The sequence below is a fragment of the Cherax quadricarinatus genome, chromosome 2 (assembly GCF_038502225.1).
Source record: "Cherax quadricarinatus isolate ZL_2023a chromosome 2, ASM3850222v1, whole genome shotgun sequence".
In the NCBI taxonomy this organism is placed as follows: Eukaryota; Metazoa; Arthropoda; class Malacostraca; order Decapoda; family Parastacidae; genus Cherax; species Cherax quadricarinatus.
This window is the reverse complement of record NC_091293.1, coordinates 72,561,169-72,582,721: the sequence shown is the minus strand read 5'-3', so window position 1 is coordinate 72,582,721 and position 21,553 is coordinate 72,561,169. Positions and strand designations below refer to the sequence as shown.

At 42.0% G+C, this 21,553-nt stretch overlaps 1 protein-coding gene across 1 annotated transcript; it reads left to right on the top strand.

The window, feature by feature from the left end:
* Window positions 1-12,353: 12,353 nt before the first annotated feature.
* Window positions 12,354-17,330, top strand: LOC138853237 (uncharacterized). Its single transcript, XM_070088921.1, has 2 exons — window positions 12,354-14,888; window positions 15,430-17,330. The coding sequence occupies exons 1-2, from the start codon at window positions 13,058-13,060 to the stop codon at window positions 15,468-15,470; spliced, it is 1,872 nt and encodes a 623-aa protein (XP_069945022.1). The 5' UTR covers window positions 12,354-13,057; the 3' UTR covers window positions 15,471-17,330.
* The last annotated feature ends 4,223 nt before the right edge of the window (window positions 17,331-21,553 follow it).

The following is a 21,553-nucleotide window of genomic DNA, read 5'->3' as shown; positions in this document are numbered from 1 at the left end:
AGTGTCCTCCTCCCATTTAGCAATGGCCCACTTTTGAAGGTCACCCATATGTCTACAGGCTTGCCTGTGCAAGTTCCTGTTATAGGTGGTAGGATGCCTCTTATACCTTCGCCATGCTTTGTAGTTAGCAGTAGCAGCCTCTCTACAACGAAAGCCAAACCAAGGCTGATCCGTAGGCTTCGTCACATATTGCCGGTGAGAAATGTGTTCTTGTTGTAGATTAAGGATGTGTCCAGTGAAGGCTTTCACTTGGTTGTCAACATCCCCTTGGAGAAGAGCATTCCAATCGGTGGTGGCGAGCTCAGAGCGAAGGGCTGGCCAATTACCTCTTTCCCATAGCAAGGTTGTGCGTGTGGACTCCTCACCTCGTAAAAACAGCCTCTCTCTCTCTCTCTCTCTCTCTCTCTCTCTCTCTCTCTCTCTCTCTCTCTCTCTCTCCTCTCTCTCTCTCTCTCTCTCTCTCTCTCTCTCTCACCTTATTACAGAATGGATATAAATTCTCTGGAAAATGTACAAAGGAGGATGACAAAGTTGATCCCATGTATCAGAAACCTTCCCTATGAGGATAGACTAAGGGCCCTGAATCTGCACTCTCTAGAAAGACGTAGAATTAGGGGGGATATGATTGAGGTGTATAAATGGAAGACAGGAATAAATAAAGGGGATGTAAATAGTGTGCTGAAAATATCTAGCCTAGACAGGACTCGCAGCAATGGTTTTAAGTTGGAAAAATTCAGATTCAGGAAGGATATAGGAAAGTACTGGTTTGGTAATAGAGTTGTGGATGAGTGGAACAAACTCCCAAGTACCGTTATAGAGGCCAGAACGTTGTGTAGCTTTAAAAATAGGTTGGATAAATACATGAGTGGATGTGGGTGGGTGTGAGTTAGACCTGATAGCTTGTGCTACCAGGTCGGTTGCCGTGTTCCTCCCTTAAGTCAATGTGACCTGACCTGACTAGGTTGGGTGCATTGGCTTAAGCCGGTAGGAGACTTGGGCCTGCCTCGCATGGGCCAGTAGGCCTTCTGCAGTGTTCCTTCGTTCTTATGTTCTTATGTTCTTATGTTCTCTCTCTCTCTCTCTCTCTCTCTCTCTCTCTCTCTCTCTCTCTCTCTCTCTCTCTCTCTCTCTCTCTCTCTCTCTCTCTCTCTCTCTCTCTCTCTCTCTCTCTCTCTCTCTCTCTCTCTCTCTCTCTCTCTCTCTCTCTCTCTCTTTCGCCCTCTCTCTCTTTCTTCTCTCTCTACACAGGGCTTGACAAGGTTAAGGATCCCTAGCTTTATTGACAGCTATATTACAGGTTAAGGACTCCTAATTTTATTGGCAAGCTAAGAGCTGTTACCTACATCAGCTCATTTGAAATTATTTTTATTGTTATGAGACATACAAGTATGGGACAGGATGAAGTTGGAGCCATCTGTGGGCCAGCATTTTCATTTGATCAACTGACTTTATCTCGTTGATATCATTATGCTGTACAGATGTGTTCCATCTCAGAGTCATCCTGGGTATGTATGATCTCAGATGGAGTGATGTTCTGGAGAAGGGTACAGCCAGAGTGAAGTTGCTGCTTTCTGCCCGTCTTGTGGCATACAAGCTTGTTTCACGCTGTCCTCGAAGTGGATCCAAGTGTGGTATTTTGACAATATTGGCCTTGTACATAACAGTAAGGCCACCCACATCCCTCCTATGTTGAAGGCTCTGCTGAAATGACAGATCTATCCAGGATGGGTCCAGGCGAGAGATGAGACGTCTTGCTCTGTTCTCTACTCTGTCAAGCAGTCGCAGATGAGAAGGGGGGCAGGCAAACCAAGAAAGTGGAGCATACTCAAGGTGTGAGCGTACTTGTGCCTCGTACAGGATCTTGCCTCTCTCTCTCTCTCTCTCTCTCTCTCTCTCTCTCTCTCTCTCTCTCTCTCTCTCTCTCTCTCTCTCTCTCTCTCTCTCTCTCTCTCTCTCTCTCTCTCTCTCTCTCTCTCTCTCTCTCTCTCTCTCTCTCTCTCTCTCTCTCTTTACACAGGGTTTGACAAGGTTAAGGATCCCTAGCTTTATTGACAGCTATATTACAGGTTAAGGATTCCTAACTTTATTGGCAAGCTAAGAGCTGTTACCTACATCAGCTCATTTGAAAGCATTTTTATTGTTATGAGACATACAAGTACGGGACAGGATGAAGTTGGAGCCATCTGTGGGCCAGCATTTTCATTTGATCAACTGACTTTATCTCGTTGTTAGGTAAGACACATATGCAACAGTTAGACAACTTTATTCCGAAACGTTTCGCCTACACAGTAGGCTTCTTCAGTCGAATACAGAAAGTAGGCAGGAACAGTAGAGATGTGAAGACGATGTAATCAGTCCATCACCCTTAAAGTCGTAGAATTTGAGGCTGTCAGTCCCTCGGCCTGGAGAAGTTCAGTTCCATAGTCAGGAACTATCTGAAGATCAAGCGACAGTGCGGAGACTTAAATACTGTCGGAAGGAGAGGTGCAGGGTAGTAGTAGTAGTAGTAGTAGTGAGAGGCAACTGAGAGGTCATGTCCCTCTCAGATCAAACCCTTCTCACTTGAAAAGCTTGTCCAAGGTGTTTTCTGTACCAAGATGCCACGTGTTGCAGTGTCTGACAAGATGAACATCAAAATGGTATACAATACCGACAGGTGGTTAGGTAAGACACATATGCAACAGTTAGACAACTTTATTCCGAAACGTTTCGCCTACACAGTAGGCTTCTTCAGTCGAATACAGAAAGTAGGCAGGAACAGTAGAGATGTGAAGACGATGTAATCAGTCCATCACCCTTAAAGTCGTAGAATTTTGAGGTTGTCAGTCCCTCGGCCTGGAGAAGTTCAGTTCCATAGTCAGGAACTATCTGAAGATCAAGCGACAGTGCGGAGACTTAAATACTGTCGGAAGGAGAGGTGCAGGGTAGTAGTAGTAGTAGTAGTAGTAGTAGTAGTAGTGAGAAGGCAACTGAGAGGTCATGTCCCTCTCAGATCCAACCCTTCTCACTTGAAAAACTTGTCCAAGGTGTTTTCTGTACCAAGATGCCACGTGTTGCAGTGTCTGACAAGATGAACATCGAAATGGTATACAATACCGACAGGTTGTTAGGTAAGACACATATGCAACAGTTAGACAACTTTATTCCGAAACGTTTCGCCTACACAGTAGGCTTCTTCAGTCGAATACAGAAAGTAGGCAGGAACAGTAGAGATGTGAAGACGATGTAATCAGTCCATCACCCTTAAAGTCGTAGAATTTGAGGTTGTCAGTCCCTCGGCCTGGAGAAGTTCAGTTCCATAGTCAGGAACTATCTGAAGATCAAGCGACAGTGCGGAGACTTAAATACTGTCGGAAGGAGAGGTGCAGGGTAGTAGTAGTAGTAGTAGTAGTAGTAGTAGTAGTAGTAGTGAGAGGCAACTGAGAGGTCATGTCCCTCTCAGATCCAACCCTTCTCACTTGAAAAGCTTGTCCAAGGTGTTTTCTGTACCAAGATGCCACGTGTTGCAGTGTCTGACAAGATGAACATCGAAATGGTATACAATACCGACAGGTTGTTAGGTAAGACACATATGCAACAGTTAGACAACTTTATTCCGAAACGTTTCGCCTACACAGTAGGCTTCTTAGTCGAATACAGAAAGTAGGCAGGAACAGTAGAGATGTGAAGACGATGTAATCAGTCCATCACCCTTAAAGTCGTAGAATTTGAGGTTGTCAGTCCCTCGGCCTGGAGAAGTTCAGTTCCATAGTCAGGAACTATCTGAAGATCAAGCGACAGTGCGGAGACTTAAATACTGTCGGAAGGAGAGGTGCAGGGTAGTAGTAGTAGTAGCACTAGTATGTATGTATGATATGTATATATATACATACATATATATATACATATATACATATATATATATATATATATATATATATATATATATATATATATATATATATATATATATATATATATATATATATATATATATGTATGTATATATATACATATCATTACATACATACATACATACTAGTACACTTCTAGTAGGCTAACATGGTAACAGCTGCAGCAACACCTGGGCTAGAATTTAACACCAATTTAACTCTAGTAGGAAGAGCCGTGACCCGGCATTAACAATGCAGAGGGTGTCTGGCGCTGGCCTTGAGATGAGAACGATGTCGGACGTCCCATTTATTACTCACAAGTTACTCGTAGGAAGGGAAAGGAGGACAGAGAGCGACGGAGAAGGCAAGAAAAACACATAAAATGAACGAAAATGGAGTGAGGAAGAAATGGGAAGAAGCAGGGAAGAACGAAGGAGGTGAACATGGTATAGAGTAAGGAGCAGAAAATATCCCACTAGCGAAAACAGTTTTCTGAATGAAGTCGTTGATGAGTCACATGTGGCCGAGTACTGTACTTACCTATTTGTACTTAAATGTATGTAGATGCAGTGGTCGAGTTTTATCTCCTGGTTCCGCTTCTCAACTTGCTGTTGCCAGATTCCTTCCTTATGCCTCGTGGGCCATCGCACATACTTTTAAGTCTAATTATGGGGCATGCCTCTGCCAGATTTTCGATATTTTATATTTTTCTACCACCCTGAGGATGAAGAAGTACTTCCTGACATCCCTCTGATTCATCTGTTGCTCACCTCTCAAACAATCTGTCCCTGTCTACCCTGTCAAATGACCCGGGTATTTTGTATGCTGTTGCCATGTCTCTCCTTATCAGGCTTTCTTCTAAGGTCATCAAGTTCATTTCATTAAGCTTGTCTTAATAATTTATATCCCTTAACTCTGGGACCAGTCTCGTTGCATACCTCTGCTCTTTCTTAAAGTTCTTAACGTGCTTTATCAAGTGTGGGTTCCATGCTGGTGCTACGTACTCCAGGATGGTCATCACATATGTTGCATAGAGTTTTGAATGACTTCACTGAGATGTGAAATGAGAATTTACTTCAGAATTCATTTGGTTGATATGTACCTCCATTGATCTGCTTGGCACTATAGTGATAAAAAAGAGTGTGGTGATAGTCTTAATGTTGGGAAAGTGGGGGTGGGTCATGAACTAAGGAAGGAGCAGTGGGTGGGTGGGTCAAGAAGAATTGTTTGGGGCTGAATGTTTCCTCCTCCCACCTTTCTCTCTTGCTCTCTTTTTTTTTTTTTACATACTCTCTCAGCTATACCCTTTTCAACATTGTTCTGCCACGAAGTACAATATACGGTAACATCGAGTGTCTTTCAGTCTCGCTTTCTCTCTCTTAGAAACCTGTTCTTGGCTACATTTACATTAAACAATAGTTTGAGTGGACGTTGTCGCCGGAGTACCTCCTGATCCTCCGGTTTATTTCATCAGCTCTATCTATTTTCCTATGTATCCAATGAGAGATTCAGTCTTACTTTTTTCCTCCTCCTATCTCATGCCTATCCTTCCAGATTACCTTGTCTGTCTACACTGTCTTCCTTATCCTCTTTTCCTCCTCGTCTTCTGAGAGCATCTCCACTAGTGAGTTTCCTCCTCCTTCCTTCATTGTTGCTGCCCAGTCTGACTGCTACTTTATTTTTTCATGGCTTCTTTCAGTTTTTTCTCAACCAGAGGTTATGGCGCTGTAGCTTACATGAGTAATGCTGAAGGAAGTACACTAATTACTTCAAAGGCCAGGGTAGCACCCTTGAAGGTCAGAACAGTACCACAATTGGAACTGACAGCACTCTATGTAGGTACAAAATTAGCTGTCTATCTCAACAAAGTACTTGATCATCTCACTATTGAGAAAACCGTGATCTGGAGTGATAATGAAGCAGTTCTCCAGTGGTTAAGAAATAATAAGAGTAAGTTGGTCTATGTACAGAACAGAGTAGCAGAAATAAAAGAGATGCAGAGAGATTATCTCTTTCTTCACGTCTCTACCCAAGAGAATCCAGCTGACATGTTGTCACGTGGTGTCCCACTCAAGAAATTTGTGGATAATAAATTATGGCTCCACGGACCGAACTGGCTCTCTAATGAAAATAACTGGCCTCAGCAAAAAGCTCACATTATGCCAGAAGAAACAGTCTGCTTGAACACAGCAGAAATAAGTTGTGTAAATACTGCAGACACAACAGAAATAGTCATTGATGGATCTAATTACTCATCTTTGGGTAAACTCTTAAGAGTTACAGCTCTTGTCTTTAAATTCATTAAAGGAATTAAACCTGATTATGAATGTCTTGAACCCATTAAATACTGGGTGAAACTAATACAGAAAGATGTTTTCTCTACAGAATATAAATTTCTGGAAACACAAGATAAATCCCCAAAGAAACCTGTCATGATTAATTCTTTAGGACTTTATCTCGACTCAGAAAAGATTATAAGATGTCGAGGAAGAATTCATAATTCTTCACTACCTAAAGAAGCCATACATCCAATATTGATCCCCAAGAATCATTGGCTAACAAAACTGATTGTGCAAAACGCCCACAGTAACGTGTTACATGGTGGGGTAGCTGACACACTTTGTCATATACGACAATCCTACTGGATACCTCAAGGTCGACAAAGTGTGAAAAAACAAATAAAGGACTGTATTACTTGTCGTCACTACGATATGCGAGTATGTCAGTATCCAGGTCCACCTCCATATCCCTCTGAAAGAGTTTGTCATATCACTCCATTTGAGGTGACAGGTGTAGATTATACTGGACCAATAATTTTAACCAACACTGTTGACAAAGTTCCCATCAAGGTGTACATCTGTTTGTTCACTTGTGCTACAACTAGAGCAGTACATCTAGAAGTAGCCACTGACATGTCTGCTGAAACCTTTATCAAATTATTCAGAAGGTTTGCAGCCAGAAGGGCATGTCCCAGACTGATGATTTCAGATAATGCAACGAACTTTGTTGCTGGTGCTGCTTATATAAGCAAGATCTTTGATCAACCAGAAGTACAACAGATGCTGAATCAACGCAGTTGTCGTTGGAGATACATTCCTCCTAAATCTCCATGGCACGGCGGATTTTATGAAAGAATGATCGGCATTGTAAAACGTTGTTTAAGGAAGACTCTTCATCGTCAGAGAATAGATTTAGAAGAATTCCGTACAGTTGTGACTGAAATAGAAAATAGAGTCAACAACAGACCTCTAACTTATGTTACCGATGATCTGGACAATTTAGAAGTGTTAAGTCCATCTCATTTACTCCATGGCAGAAGGCTCGAACCTGTTCCTCCCATGAATGATAAAGAAATCATAGAGGATCCTACTTATTATGAACCTGAGCAACTCAGACGTAAATTCAAACACCTTAATAAAGTGATTGAACGTTGGGAGAAAATTTGGCGAGAAGACTATCTCACCTCATTGAGAGAACACTTCTATGGAGCTGGTGTTCCTGAAAATCATAAGTCCTTAAGACCTGGTGACATAGTGATTATCGACAATGATGGTCCGAGGTCCCAATGGCCACTTGGAAAAATTGTGACCATATATCCTGATGCAAATGGAATCATCAGGACAGTTGATGTTTTGAGCAAAGGTGTAGTGAATAAGCGGACAATAAATAAACTAGTGCCGTTAGAATTACACAGTGTTGAAAACAAAATTAGTGATTCTCCAGAAACCACACAGACTAAAGCTGTTCAGAAAAGACAAGCAGCAGTGGTGGCGAGTGAGAAAATCAAATTAATGTTAAGTGATGAATAGTTCACCTGCAGCGAACCTCCGCCGCCCCCCAGTGTGGAGAAATTTTCTCCAGGAGGGGGGTATCAGCCCCCTTCAGCCCCTTTCAGCCCTCTTCAGCCCCCTTCAGCCCCTTTCAGCCCTCTTCAGCCCCCTTCAGCCCCTTTCAGCCCTGAGGGGCCACTCAGAAGGGGCGAGCGTCTTGTTTACTGCTAGAGTGAGTAATTGATCACAGATGTCGTATGCGTAATCAAGTGACCTCCGCTCCTTGCAGGGGTGTTGCAACGTGTATTTTTATAAGAGACAGTACATCTCTTACTTTAGCAGGACAATTAAGGAAAATCCTGCTCCCACTTTATTACCATAGTAAAGTTGTACATTGTTGTCTATGATTAAGACAGCAAGAAACAAACATTCTGCTTTGCTTCATCGAGGTGACGACAAGGATGCAAGGTACTAGGTCAGCGTTTTTTTTTTGTGCTGGGGCCAGTGACGGGATGGAGCCCTGTAGCGTCTGGGCAGACTAACTTTGACTCTACTACGAGACACTGACGCCAGGATAACCAGCAAAGGACACTGATCTGTGCGTTAGTGTGAATAAAGTGTCTCACACAACACAATAAACACTTAGAGAAGTGTGATCAGCTTCTCTTGTGATACATTGTGAACAATAAAAACTAATCTTGTTGAACATAGTGTACCAGTGTGCGTTTCCTAGACAATGGAAGACGTGGACATCCAAGGACACTTCAGCTTCTATCAAGTCACCGATATCTGTCGAAGGTGTTGAGAACACCATAGCTCACGTTACAAAGAGCAAGGTATGTTACGAATTTCTTGTAGATCGGGGGATTGCGCAATTCTTGAGTCACAAGGAGTTTGTAATCAACCTATAATCGGCAGTAAGGTGTGGACTTTTGAGTCCAAACAAGTAAGTATGTCAGCCATCATCGAATGAAATATGCTGACATAACACCCCCTAGGGGTAATATACTTACAATTTGTATCTCTTGACAGCCCACTGTTGTGATGGTTTCGACAGCATCTAGACCTCGTCTGCAGGGACGGCTGTGTAGACGATTTGCTGTCATTTATCAGCTAAGTGTTCATTATATAATTATATCTTAGCTGGTAAGGCCTAATTCTCAATAGCACTCATCAGTAAGTAGGATTTCTTTTATACAAAAGCCACTATGTTGTTACTTGTTAATGTGCTCACCTTCGTGTGGCTGCAGGGATCTAGTCCCAGCTCCTGATACCGCTTCGCAACTTACCACTTAAGACCATAAGAAGAACATAAGAAGAAACACTGAAACAGGCCTACTGACCCATGCGAAGCAGGTCCATGTCCTCCCCCCCCCCCGGATTAGCCCAATGACCCACCAAGTCTGGTCACTTCCACTTAAGGAAAGAGCACGGCATCAGACCTAGTAGCACAAGCTAGTCACGTCCAACTCACACCCACCCACACCCACCTATTTTTAAAACTACAAAATGTTTTAGCCTCTATAACTGTACTCGGGAGTTTGTTCCACTCATCCACAATTCTATTACCAAACCAGAGCTTTCCTATATCCTTCATGAATCTGAATTTTTCCAACTTGAAACCATTGCTGCGAGTACTGTCTTGGCTGGAAATTTTCAGCACGTTACTTACATCCCCTTTATTTATTCTTGTTTTCCATTTATACATCTCGATTATATCCCCCCTAATTCTACGCCTTTCGAGAGAGTGCAGATTCAAGGCCTTCAGTCTATTCTCACAGGGAAGATTTCTGATACATGGGATCAACTTTGTCATCCTCTGTACGTTTTCCAGAGCATTTGTATCCATATTCTGTAATACGGTGACCAGAACTGAGCAGCATAATCTAAATGAGGCCTAACCAAGGATATATAGAGTTGAAGAACAACCTGAGGACTTCTATTATTTATACTTCTAGATATGAAGCCATGAATTCTGTTCGCTTTATTGCGAACACTAATGCACTGTTGTCTTGGTTTTAGATTACTGCTAACCAGAACTCCTATATCCTTTTCGCAATCAGTAGTGTTAAGATCTACATTATTTAGTTTATATATCGCATGGTTATTTTCCTGTTCAACATTTAGAACTTTGCATTTGTCTATACTAAACGGCATCTGCCACTTCTCCGACCATTGCATCAGTCTATTCAAATCATCCTGGAGTGCTCTAGTGTCCTCATTAGAATGAATTGGGCGGCCTATTTTGGTGTAATCAGCAAATCTGCTTATGTCTCCAGGTAAACTCCAGGTACTTCTTCTTAAGCCTATGTATTGATCCTGCCTCCACTACATCACTCTCTAGACTATTCCACTTCCTGACGACTCTATGACTGAAGAAATACTTCCTAACATTCCTGTGACTCATCTGAGTCTTCAACTAATTGTGACCCCTTATTGCTGTGTCCAATCTCTGGAACATCATGTCTCTGCCCACCTTGTCAATTCCTCTCAGTATTTTGTATGTTGTTATCATGTCCCCCCTCTCTCTCCTGTCCTCCACTGTCGTCAGGTTGATTTCCTTTAACCTCTCCTCGTAGAACATGTGTGTGTGTGTGTGTGTGTGTGTGTGTGTGTGTGTGTGTGTGTGTGTGTGTGTGTGTGTGTGTGTGTGTGTGTACAGTTGCGTAGCTAGAGGGACAGCAAGGGAATCGACCGCTTCCCTGAGGACACCCAAAGTGGCGCCATTTCAAATTTTTTTTTTAACTCTGAAGTTCACTTTTGCCAGTGACCTGTGTTCCATTTATCCTAACTTGTCCACACTTGTCTGACTGCATCAATAACCAATGTAGTTGTGGAACGATCCTTTAGTCAACTCAAACACAAAGTCGCACCTTGGTTCTACAATGGGCGAGGATAATTTGTCTGGGTTAACTTTGCTCTTCTTTGAAAAAGAGTTGGCTGCTGAGGTGGATTAAAATAAAAGTAAAAGAGAACTTTGCTAGAATGAAGCCTTAGTAACAGAGAACTTTGCTAGAATGAAGCCTTAGTAACAGAGAACTTGGCTAGAATGAAGCCTAGTAACAGAGAACTTTGCTAGAATGAAGCCTAGTAACAGAGAACTTTGTTAGAATGAAGCCTTAGTAACAGAGAACTTGGCTAGAATGAAGCCTAGTAACAGAGAACTTTGCTAGAATGAAGCCTAGTAACAGAGAACTTTGTTAGAATGAAGCCTAGTAACAGAGAACTTTGTTAGAATGAAGCCTAGTAACAGAGAACTTTGTTAGAATGAAGCCTAGTAACAGAGAACTTGGCTAGAATGAAACCTAGTAACAGAGAACTTTGCTAGAATGAAGCCTAGTAACAGAGAACTTTGCTAGAATGAAGCCTAGTAACAGAGAACGTTGCTAGAATGAAGCCTAGTAACAGAGAACGTTGCTAGAATGAAGCCTAGTAACAGAGAATTTTCCTAGAATGAAGCCTAGTAACAGAGAACTTTGCTAGAATGAAGCCTAGTAACAGAGAACGTTGCTAGAATGAAGCCTAGTAACAGAGAACGTTGCTAGAATGAAGCCTAGTAACAGAGAACGTTGCTAGAATGAAGCCTAGTAACAGAGAACGTTGCTAGAATGAAGCCTAGTAACAGAGAACGTTGCTAGAATGAAGCCTAGACGAAAAAGACTGTTGTAGGTTGTGGCATGCAAAGAGTACGTAACCTTTATTCGGCGCATGGACACACCCTCATTTACAGGCTATCTCCCCCAACCAGCGAACCAGGTTGCTAAGAGTTGATGATGGGGCCCCATCGTTCAACTAGTGACCAGGTTCTAGCCAATAAGAAGGTGGGATTGGCAATCGCAGAGGTTATGTGGATACCGCTCTCCTGTCTGCCCTTGTCATTCCCATTCTAGAGCTGGTTGAAGCACGGTCTGCTATCTTGTGGCTTCTATTTCTGCCTTGCTTACCGTGGAGTGCACTATATTTATCACTGTAAATAGTGTACATATTGCTGTTCTAAATTGGTGAAGGATAATATAAGTCTAAACTTTTTCTACTGTGTTTATTTGCTCCCATTACACCTGGGATAACAGGCCATTTGAAATCCTAGGTTGTAATATGGGGGCCTGTCCGGGAGCTGGACTCAGAGAAACGGTTGAGCTTAGGGTGAAGCTTGTAGCAGGAACATTGTGTAGCTTGCTGTCTCGCTTCGCTTTACAAATTTTGCGTGTCAGTTGCTTATGATCAGCCTTGCTATTGTGTGATCGTTCAACAGCTCGCTACTAGCTTGTTCAGTGTGCTCGCTTCGCTACGGTCAATCTTGTGTGCAGTCGGCTTTGCTTGTATGCGTATTCTGCAATCGTACTGTGCATAGCTAAGCGTGTTCTGCAAATTAACGTGTTACGTTGGGGTATTCGTACTGTGCATGGCGAATAACTTATGCCACCTAGACGAGTCAGACGCCTGGTGTCGGCATATACTTTGCATAACCTACCTAAATTGTCTCTACAGCGTTGTTGGCAAATTGCTCGTTCCATTGGCATTCCCTATAAACGCACTCTCACAGCTGCGCAACTGCGTTTACTTATTGCTGACATACTTATTGAAGAAGAGATGGCACATCAAACTCCTCCCTCTACGGGAGCTAGGGCAAAAACTACTATGTTCTCGCAGGAGGAAGATGATATACCTACGGAGCAAAATGGTCAGTATAGTGCAGCTGGGTTGTCTCAGGGTGAATCAGCGTCGTTGGCACTTGAGCTGGCAAAAATCAATCTTGAGCAAACTAGGGAACAGAGAGCATTCGCAAGGGAAGAATTTGATAGGGAAAGAGAAAGGAGGCAGTTTTCGCATTCTGTAAACGATTTCAGTTTACAAAAAGCAGTACAGCTTGTTCCCCGCTTCAATGAGGCCGAACCAGAGCAATTTTTCGATAGCTTCGAAAATCAGGCTCGAGCCTTGAGGTGGCCGGAACAGCACTGGGCAGCGTTGGTTCATACAGCATTATTGGGTAAGGCACAGGAATTTACGTCGGTATTAACTGACGCTGAATTCTCTGATTATCAAGTAGTGAAGACCACAGTGTTGGGAGCATATACATGTATCCCAGCTAAATATCGTAAAACCTTCAAATTGAACAGGCGGCAGCTTGGTCAATCCCTGGTGGACTTTGTGAGACAGCAAACCAAAGCTTTTACCAGCTGGTATAAAGCGAGTGGTGTCTCTAACTTTGAGGAGCTGGTGCAGCTTATTCTGATTGATAACCTGCTGGAGTCTGTGGGACCAGAGGTTCGTGTCTTTCTGCAGGATCGTGACTTAACCACTGCATTGGAGGCGGCCAGGTTGGCTGATACCTTCGAAACGAACCGCTCCTTGTCCGAGCGGTCCTGTCTCTCTTTTCAACAGTCTGGCGTGAGCAGAGATCGACAACATTGGAGAATGAAGTGCCAGCCGGAGGGAGAGCGTCTACGTCATCCAACAAAGTCACCTGGTGAGCCACGCTTCTCAACATATGGTCCCCCTGCGGAGAGGCAAACTACTTATGGAGCATCTCGACAACAATATCCAGAGAGGCACCAGCCAGAACGACACCACTTGCAACGTCATCAGGGAGTAAAGGGCAAGCCTGTCGTCTGCTTCAGGTGTAATAAAGTAGGTCACATCAGTTCCAACTGCCCCCAAAAACCTCAACCCATCGGGAAAATCTCTAATATCCCTAGTAACATGTCCCCTAGAGAAGTAGAAAAAGGTATGGCCCCTTATTATTGCGAAAGTCTTATTTCCCTTCAGGAAAACTCAGAACCAACTAAAGTAAATACCTTTAGAGATACTGGAGCATATTGCTCACTTGTCAGAGAAGGAATATTACCCCTTTCAGAGAATACTTCCTTGAATTCCTCAGTTTTATTGGAAGCTTATGGAGGAGCTATATATTCAGTTCCTTTGCATAAAATTTATGTACAGTGCAAATATTACACTGGGTACTTGACTGTAGGTATCTCAAAAGGATTTCCCATGAAAAATGCCATGTTATTACTGGGTAATAACATTACTACTGTTACTTCGTGTCCTGAACCTATAATGATTAATGCTTCTCCAGTGTTGGCCATAACTCGGGCAACATCCCAAGGGTTGTCTGGGGAGAATGTTGACCTATCCTTGGACGACTCCGATCTCGGAATAGCCACGTTGTTTTATGAGACACACCGGCCGGAGTCTCGTAAATCAAGTGAACAGACCCCGATCAAGCCTTCCTATTCCCAGGTTGCAGGATTGCCAGATGTCTCTGTTTCCATGCCCGAGGGACTGTCCTTCCGGGAGGAACAACGAAAGGACCCTTCTTTAAAATTCGCTTTTGAGGCAGCCATGGGTAAATCCTCTTTGGGTCATCCAGTCAAGTATGAAGTTAAAAATGATTATTTGGTCTGCACTGAGACTGGTAAGGAGATAGAGGGCCGGCAATTATACGACAGGTTAGTGGTTCCAACCAAGTATAGACCTCAGATATTAAATATAGCTCATAATACGTCATTAGGAGGTCACTTAGGAATTACAAAAACCTTGTATAGAATCACAAAAGAATTTTATTGGCCAAAATTAAAGAAAGATGTGAAGAATCATATTAGGTGTTGCCGAGAATGTCAGCAAGTTGGAAAACCTGGACATTCCATTAAACCTGCACCTCTCCAACCCATACCTGCTGATGGAGAACCTTTTGCAGATTTAATTATAGATTGTGTAGGTCCACTACCTAAGTCAAAGTCTGGAAATCAGTATTTATTTACAATTATGGATAAAGTAACCAGATATCCTGAAGCGATCCCAATGCGTAGTATCAATACTAAAGCTATTCTCAAAGCTTTAACAAAATTCATTTCTTGTTTTGGCATTCCTAAAACTATACAAAGTGATCAAGGTACTAACTTCACTGCCAAAGCATTTAGGGAAGTATTAACTAGGTTAGGGATAATTCACAACTTATCCACTGCCTATCACCCTCAGTCCCAAGGCGCCTTGGAAAGATTCCACCAAACATTAAAAACAATGATGAGAAGTTTTTGCATGCACTTTCCGACAGATTGGGATGAATCTCTACCGTTGTTGCTATTCTCAGTACGAGAGACGGTGCAAGAGTCTACAGGGTATAGTCCGTTTGAGCTGATCTTTGGGCACAATGTACGAGGTCCTCTTCGGGTGCTCAAAGAAGGATGGATGGGAGAAGACGTAAGCTCAGCACTCTACAACCCGTCTTCAAGGTTGCAGGTGGCACGTGAGTTAGCCACGGCTAACCTAAAGATAGCTCAAAGTAAGATGAAACAGAGGTATGACAGAAGTGCACAATTCCGCTCCTTCCATCCAGGAGACAAGGTGTTGGTGCAGGAACCTATACCTGGCCACACCTTGAAAGCTAGATTTACGGGACCTATGCAGATAGTAAGTAGATTATCTGATTTAAATTATGTGGTAGCTCCCATTGGTAAGACCTCAAAAACAAAAACTTACCACATTAATCAAATCAAGGCCTTTCATACACCAGATAAAGTCCCAGTAATGACTCTGTCCTCTACCTCTGAGGACGACTCTGACTCTTTGCACTCTATCTCTGAAATTAATACTAAACTTTCAAATTCTGTCCTCCTCAAGGATCCTAGCCCTTTAATGGCTGGATTATCTGAAATACAAGCAACCAATTTAACTGAGCTTCTACAGTCATATCCTAATATTTTTTCGGATGTGCCGAAAAAATGTACGTTAGGTTACCATGATGTAGATGTGGGAAAATCTAAACCAATTAAACTCTCCCCCTACAGAGCTAATCCTGAAAAGCAAAGGCTACTTCAGCAGGAAGTAGACTTCTTGTTAGAACATGGTTTAGTGGAGGAGTCATCTAGTCCATGGGCTTCACCGTGCATCCTAGTAAAGAAGGCTGATGGAGGGTTTCGTATGTGCACAGACTACCGTAAAGTGAACGAGGTCACAATTACAGATGCTTACCCTCTTCCTCGTCTGGATGACGTAATTGACTTTGTGGGTAAGGCTACTTTTGTGTCCAAATTAGATCTCCTTAAAGGTTACTATCAGGTACCTTTGACAGATAAGGCGAAGGAAATCTCTGCCTTCGTAATTCCAGGAGGTCATTATCAGTATACAGTTACCCCCTTCGGAATGAAAAATTCCCCCTCTTCATTCCAGAAACTCATCCATCAGGCTATTAAAGGACTTGAAGGCACGGCAGCATACCTAGATGATATTGTTGTGGTGTCTGATACTTGGGATCAACACCTATTTAGACTTAAAGCTCTGTTTGAGACCTTTAAGAATTCCCAATTAACAGTTAATTTATCTAAATCTTCCTTTGGCCAGGCCACTATCACTTTTCTAGGCCATGAAGTAGGTAGTGGTAATGTTGCACCCAAACTTGCTAAAGTTCTTTCGATTAAAGATTATCCAGTTCCTCATGATAGGAAATCTCTTCAACGTTTCCTAGGCATGATAGGATTTTACAGAAGATTCTGTAAGAATTTCTCAGATATTGTAGCCCCTCTTACCTCTCTTACCAGTCATAAAGTTCCCTTTAATTGGACGTCAGATTGTAACACTGCTTTTAATAAAGCAAAAAGATTATTGTGCTCTGCACCCATTCTCCTGTCTCCAGACTTCTCCAAACCTTTTTCATTACAGGTTGATGCTTGTGAGTCTGGGGTTGGGGCGGTACTATTACAAATCGGGAACAAGGAGTTGCAGCCTGTAGCATACTTTTCAGCCAAGTTCCAGCCACATCAGAGAGCTTACTCTACCATTGAAAAAGAAGCCCTCGCGCTGGTAATGGCTTTGGAGCATTTCGATGTTTATGTGGGCCAGACATCGCAGGTGGTCACAGTCTACAGTGATCACAACCCGTTAGTCTATCTCCAAGCCATGAAGAATCACAACACAAGGCTTATGCGTTGGACGCTCAGGCTGCAGCCCTATAACATCAAAATAAATTATATTGCCGGCAAAGAAAATGTGTTGGCAGACTCTTTGTCAAGAGTCTAGTTTAATATTTTATTTAGGTTAGGATGTATTTGTGGTAACCCCCCTTTCAAGCTCTTTTTTTTATCCCCTGATGTGGGTTTTTTTTTTAGTGAGGGGATACGGGCTACCGTCCGCTTGTATCTTGGACCTATGTTGGCCTATCTGACTGCTGTCTCACTCTGAGTTTAGGGTTTGGCTTTTGGTCACTAGGAAAGCTGAGCTCTATCTAAGAGTTGGATGGTGGAGAGGATAGGCGGTCCCATTATTTTGTGCCATGGCGGCACGGTTACCACTGGGAGGTGGCAGCCTAATCCTGAGCCTTCTCGGGGGTGGGGGTGTGGCATGCAAAGAGTACGTAACCTTTATTCGGCGCATGGACACACCCTCATTTACAGGCTATCTCCCCCAACCAGCGAACCAGGTTGCTAAGAGTTGATGATGGGGCCCCATCGTTCAACTAGTGACCAGGTTCTAGCCAATAAGAAGGTGGGATTGGCAATCGCAGAGGTTATGTGGATACCGCTCTCCTGTCTGCCCTTGTCATTCCCATTCTAGAGCTGGTTGAAGCACGGTCTGCTATCTTGTGGCTTCTATTTCTGCCTTGCTTACCGTGGAGTGCACTATATTTATCACTGTAAATAGTGTACATATTGCTGTTCTAAATTGGTGAAGGATAATATAAGTCTAAACTTTTTCTACTGTGTTTATTTGCTCCCATTACACCTGGGATAACAGGCCATTTGAAATCCTAGGTTGTAATATAGGTGTTTCAGACATTTTTCACATTGCTTCGTTTTGTTTTCAGTTTATATTTAAAATTAAAATAATTAATTAACACACATGTTTTTTTTATGTTTTGAGATTTATGAACTTACTCTAAACCTTTTTTAGTGTGCTTGATTTTAAATAGAAAATAACAGTGATGTACTTCCTTTAACAATTTTGTATATCATTTAAAATGATAGCTTTCAAAACTTTGGGGGCTCAGTCCCTGGACCCATTACGTACCTCTGTAATCTGTAAATACCTTTGTAACTTGTCATGATTGTGACCAGACCTACCTGGAGTTCATTACCTTTGTAAATTGTGATTTCATTACCTTTGTAACTTGCTCAGCTATCAAAACTTTGAGGCCCAGTCCCTGGACCCATTGTGTACCTCTGTAATCTTTTGACTACCGCCCACAGGATGGGTATGGGGTGCATAATAAAGATATTAAACTAAAAATTTAAAATTATTCGGTGCGTGTCATGGCGTCTTTTTTATGTACTCGCTCCCAATAACTTTAGAACCCGGCTGTACCCAGAGGCGTCGCTAGAGTTGGTGTCACCTGGGGCGGAATCTTTGGTGTCACCCGGTGTGGCATCTTTGGCGTCACCCCTATGAAATCCAAGGGCAGGGGGATAGGGGTAGTAAACTCCAGTTACATTACTGTTACATGACCAGTGACTAATGTTTAGCAATGAGAACGTTTAAAGGCCATAAATCGAACTTTATTAATGATAAAATAAATAATCGTAGTCATATTGAGGAAATATAAACTCAAACACCACTTTGAGTACAGCCAATAGTTCCTACATTTGTTCATCTTCAACAATGAAAAAAAAAAACTTGAAAAATAAAGAAAAATACTAGTTCGGAACAATTTGACCTTGAGTACAGGTAACATCTCAAAGAATCTGATGTTTCATTTCCTTGCCTGAATCCTGCAAAATCACCTATCACATCATCAAAATCAACGATTTTCCCTATATAGGCCTGTTTGTACTATGTAATCCTATAATAGGCTATATAGAAACGAAGAATTTTTCTCTTAGGTTGCTGCAGCATGGTTTTGGCCATTAGTGTCACCTTCTTTAGAGGCTCTATGGTGTCACCCCTTAAACGGTGTCATTAGGGGCGCCCCCCGCCCCCCTTACTACGCCTCTGGCTGTACCACTATGTGTGTGTGTGTGTGTGTGTGTGTACTCACCTAGTTGTACTCACCTAGTTGAGGTTGCGGGGGTCGAGTCCGAGCTCCTGGCTCCGCCTCTTCACTGATCGCTGTGTGTGTGTGTGTGTGTGTGTGTGTGTGTGTGTGTGTGTGTGTGTGTGTGTGTATGTGTGTGCGTGCGTGTACTCACCTAGTTGAGGTTGCAGGGGTCGATTCCAAGCTCCTGGCCCCGTATGTGTGTGTGTGTGTTTGTGTGTGTGTGTGTTAATTTTAACACGTTTAAGTAGCCGATACCAGCTGATACTGATACCCATACTTATGGTACGTCCCAAGTAAATAATTTTTGTTTTATTTGCCGGTATTTAGTAATATGAGAGAACGCAGATGCTGTAGTAGCAGTTGAACTTGTTGGTTGATCTTGACTATAAGCTTCGTTCAGCAGCTATAATTGTAGGATCGCCAATCTAAAGTAGGTTGGGGAATATGCATTAAGGTCCTTTAGCCTTGATTATAAATAAATCAAAGAACCGAACGCCTTCAAAATGCAACACAATATCAATATATTTCAATCCGTAACCCAATACTTTATAGCGTTGGGGAAAAATCGAACGTTCTTTATGAAGTAAGATATGAACTGCGCTGCCAGACGTAAGTTACTGCTTTTTTTTTGTATTTCAATAATGTGGGCTATTTATTACTTAATACATGTTAATATACATTAACCTAAACATGCTTAACTTAACTTAGACCATGGTAACTGAGAATAACAAAAACTATATTTCCGTACTGTTCGTTAGGTCGCGGAAAAACGAAGAGAAGACAATTCGGAGGAAATCGTATTCTCTTTTTGATTAACAATTTAAACATTTACAGCTCATCAACTTGGCCATGTTAATGAAAAGTCCCTAGACTATGTAGCCTCGATATTCTGAAGACCCACCTCCACAACGAATGACCTCTTCTACACGAAGAGTCTCCGCGGAATTCTGAAGGTTCTCCTTGATATTCCGATGAAGTTTCTCAATATCTTAAGGATCTTCCTCGATATTCTGAAGATCCTCTTCGATATTTACTGAAGATACATCCCTATTTTCTGAAGATCCATCTCTATTTTCTGAAGATCCATCTCTATTTTCTGAAGATTCATCTCCGTTTTTTGAAGATCCACTATTTTCTGAAGGTCGTTCACGATTTTCTAAAGACTCTCCACGATATTCTGAGGATGCTTGTCGATATTTCGAATATCCCCTGGGATATTTGTAAAGCCCTCCCATGATATTCCTGAGAGACTCTCTTCATATCCCCCCGAAAAGACTCTCCTGCCATTCCGAAACATATACCTTTTTTTCCACGATATTCTGAAACCACCGTCAAACGCATTGAAAGTCGAAGCTTCCTCACGTGAGATATTTAATCAGGAAAAATACCCGGGCCCCCAAATGGCCAGGGGCCCGGGTGGTTGTTTGAAAAGATGCATGTGAGTCATGAAAACAGACCGAGGAAAAATAATGGCAGCCAGGGGTTTCAGTGTTTTATCACAGTGATATATACGCTTCTCTTCTCTTTTTGTCATTCAGCCTCACCTTCCTCTCTCTCTCTCTCTCTCTCTCTCTCTCTCTCTCTCTCTCTCTCTCTCTCTCTCTCTCTCTCTCTCTCTCTCTCTCTCTCTCTCTCTCTCTCTCTCTCTCTCTCTCTCTCTCTCTCTCCCTCTCTCTCTGCTTCTCTCTCTTTCTTTGCAAATATAGTCTACAGGATTAATGATAACAGTACTTCCAAGGATTTTGATAGGCTAATAGCTGTTATCCCAAATCAGCAGCTAGTTTCCAAGCCTAGCTCATGAAAAAACCTCATTATAAAGCTAATTTAAAGGTGAAAAATTTCATGAGTATTCAGCAATATATATATCGCATGTCGTACAGCGACAAGTTGAAGCCACATGCGAATCAGAGTCTGTAGTTCTTCAGCTCACTTGACTTCTTAAATGTGATGGTCTTATAAAATTAAAGGCGCCCATGGTCCTTGTGTGCTGAAAGCTTTGCTGAAATGACATTTGAACAAGGTTGGTTGTGACTTAAGGTACATAAATTTGCCTTGCTCCCTTCTAGATCTTGTCCACAAACTTGAGAAGAGACTGAGGATACCACCAAGAGTGGAGCATACTCAAGATGAATTGGAATCTCCGTCGTGTATAGAATTTTTAAAACCACTGCTCTTAAGGAAGTATAAGGTACGCCTTCTCGCTGCATATTTCTTGATTATCTTGCCAGCAAGGTGACTGTGGATTAAGTTTCCACCACTCCTTTCCCTGAATGACCCACAAAGATTTATCGTTTTGTGAATTATATCGAAACGACAAGCAAGGTTCAATGCAACAATCACAGAGCAGAATTTTACTCCCAGGAAATCAACTTCATTCCGAATAGCTGAGACTCGTTTATTTATACTCGCACCATTGCCAGTAGTGTTATTTACCTGTCAAGATATTATCATTTGTGGTTATTCAGCAGCAAATGTATCCTGTCATCGTTTGTCCCTGATAAACATCCTGTCTCCGCTCGCGTCTGTAATATTGCCACTTAATGTCCTGCGTTTCAAATTTGACTTATAGCTAAGACAGAGCATAAATAATATCTATGCTTTAAGGATAATTTTAAGACAGAACATGAATAATACCTATGCTGTAAGGATAAATTTCATATTATTGTCATTTTATTTCTAAATTCAAATTAGTTTAGACAGGAACAATGTCCGATCTAACTAAATCTAACCTAAATGATAAATGAAAATTTATTGAACACTATAGGAAATGCATTTTAAAGTAGCTATAAGACAGAATTTACTTGATGCATATTACTTGTTAATATTACATATGAACAGGAAATATATTTTGAGTAATAGCCAGATAGTGATTGATAAAAATATGACAGTGAACTTTTCCTTAAGGATAAGACAAGATTCAGTGTGTATAATCTCTCTTTCTCTCT

What these genes read in the sequence shown, in the direction of transcription:
- LOC138853237 (XM_070088921.1), top strand. Translation starts at nt 13,058, where the DNA reads ATGAAGTGCCAGCCGGAGGGAGAGCGTCTACGTCATCCAACAAAGTCA. An exon ending in TTCAAGGTTGCAGGTGGCAC is followed by an intron (nt 14,889 to 15,429) that starts GTGAGTTAGCCA and finishes CTCCCCCTACAG; the next exon opens with AGCTAATCCTGAAAAGCAAA.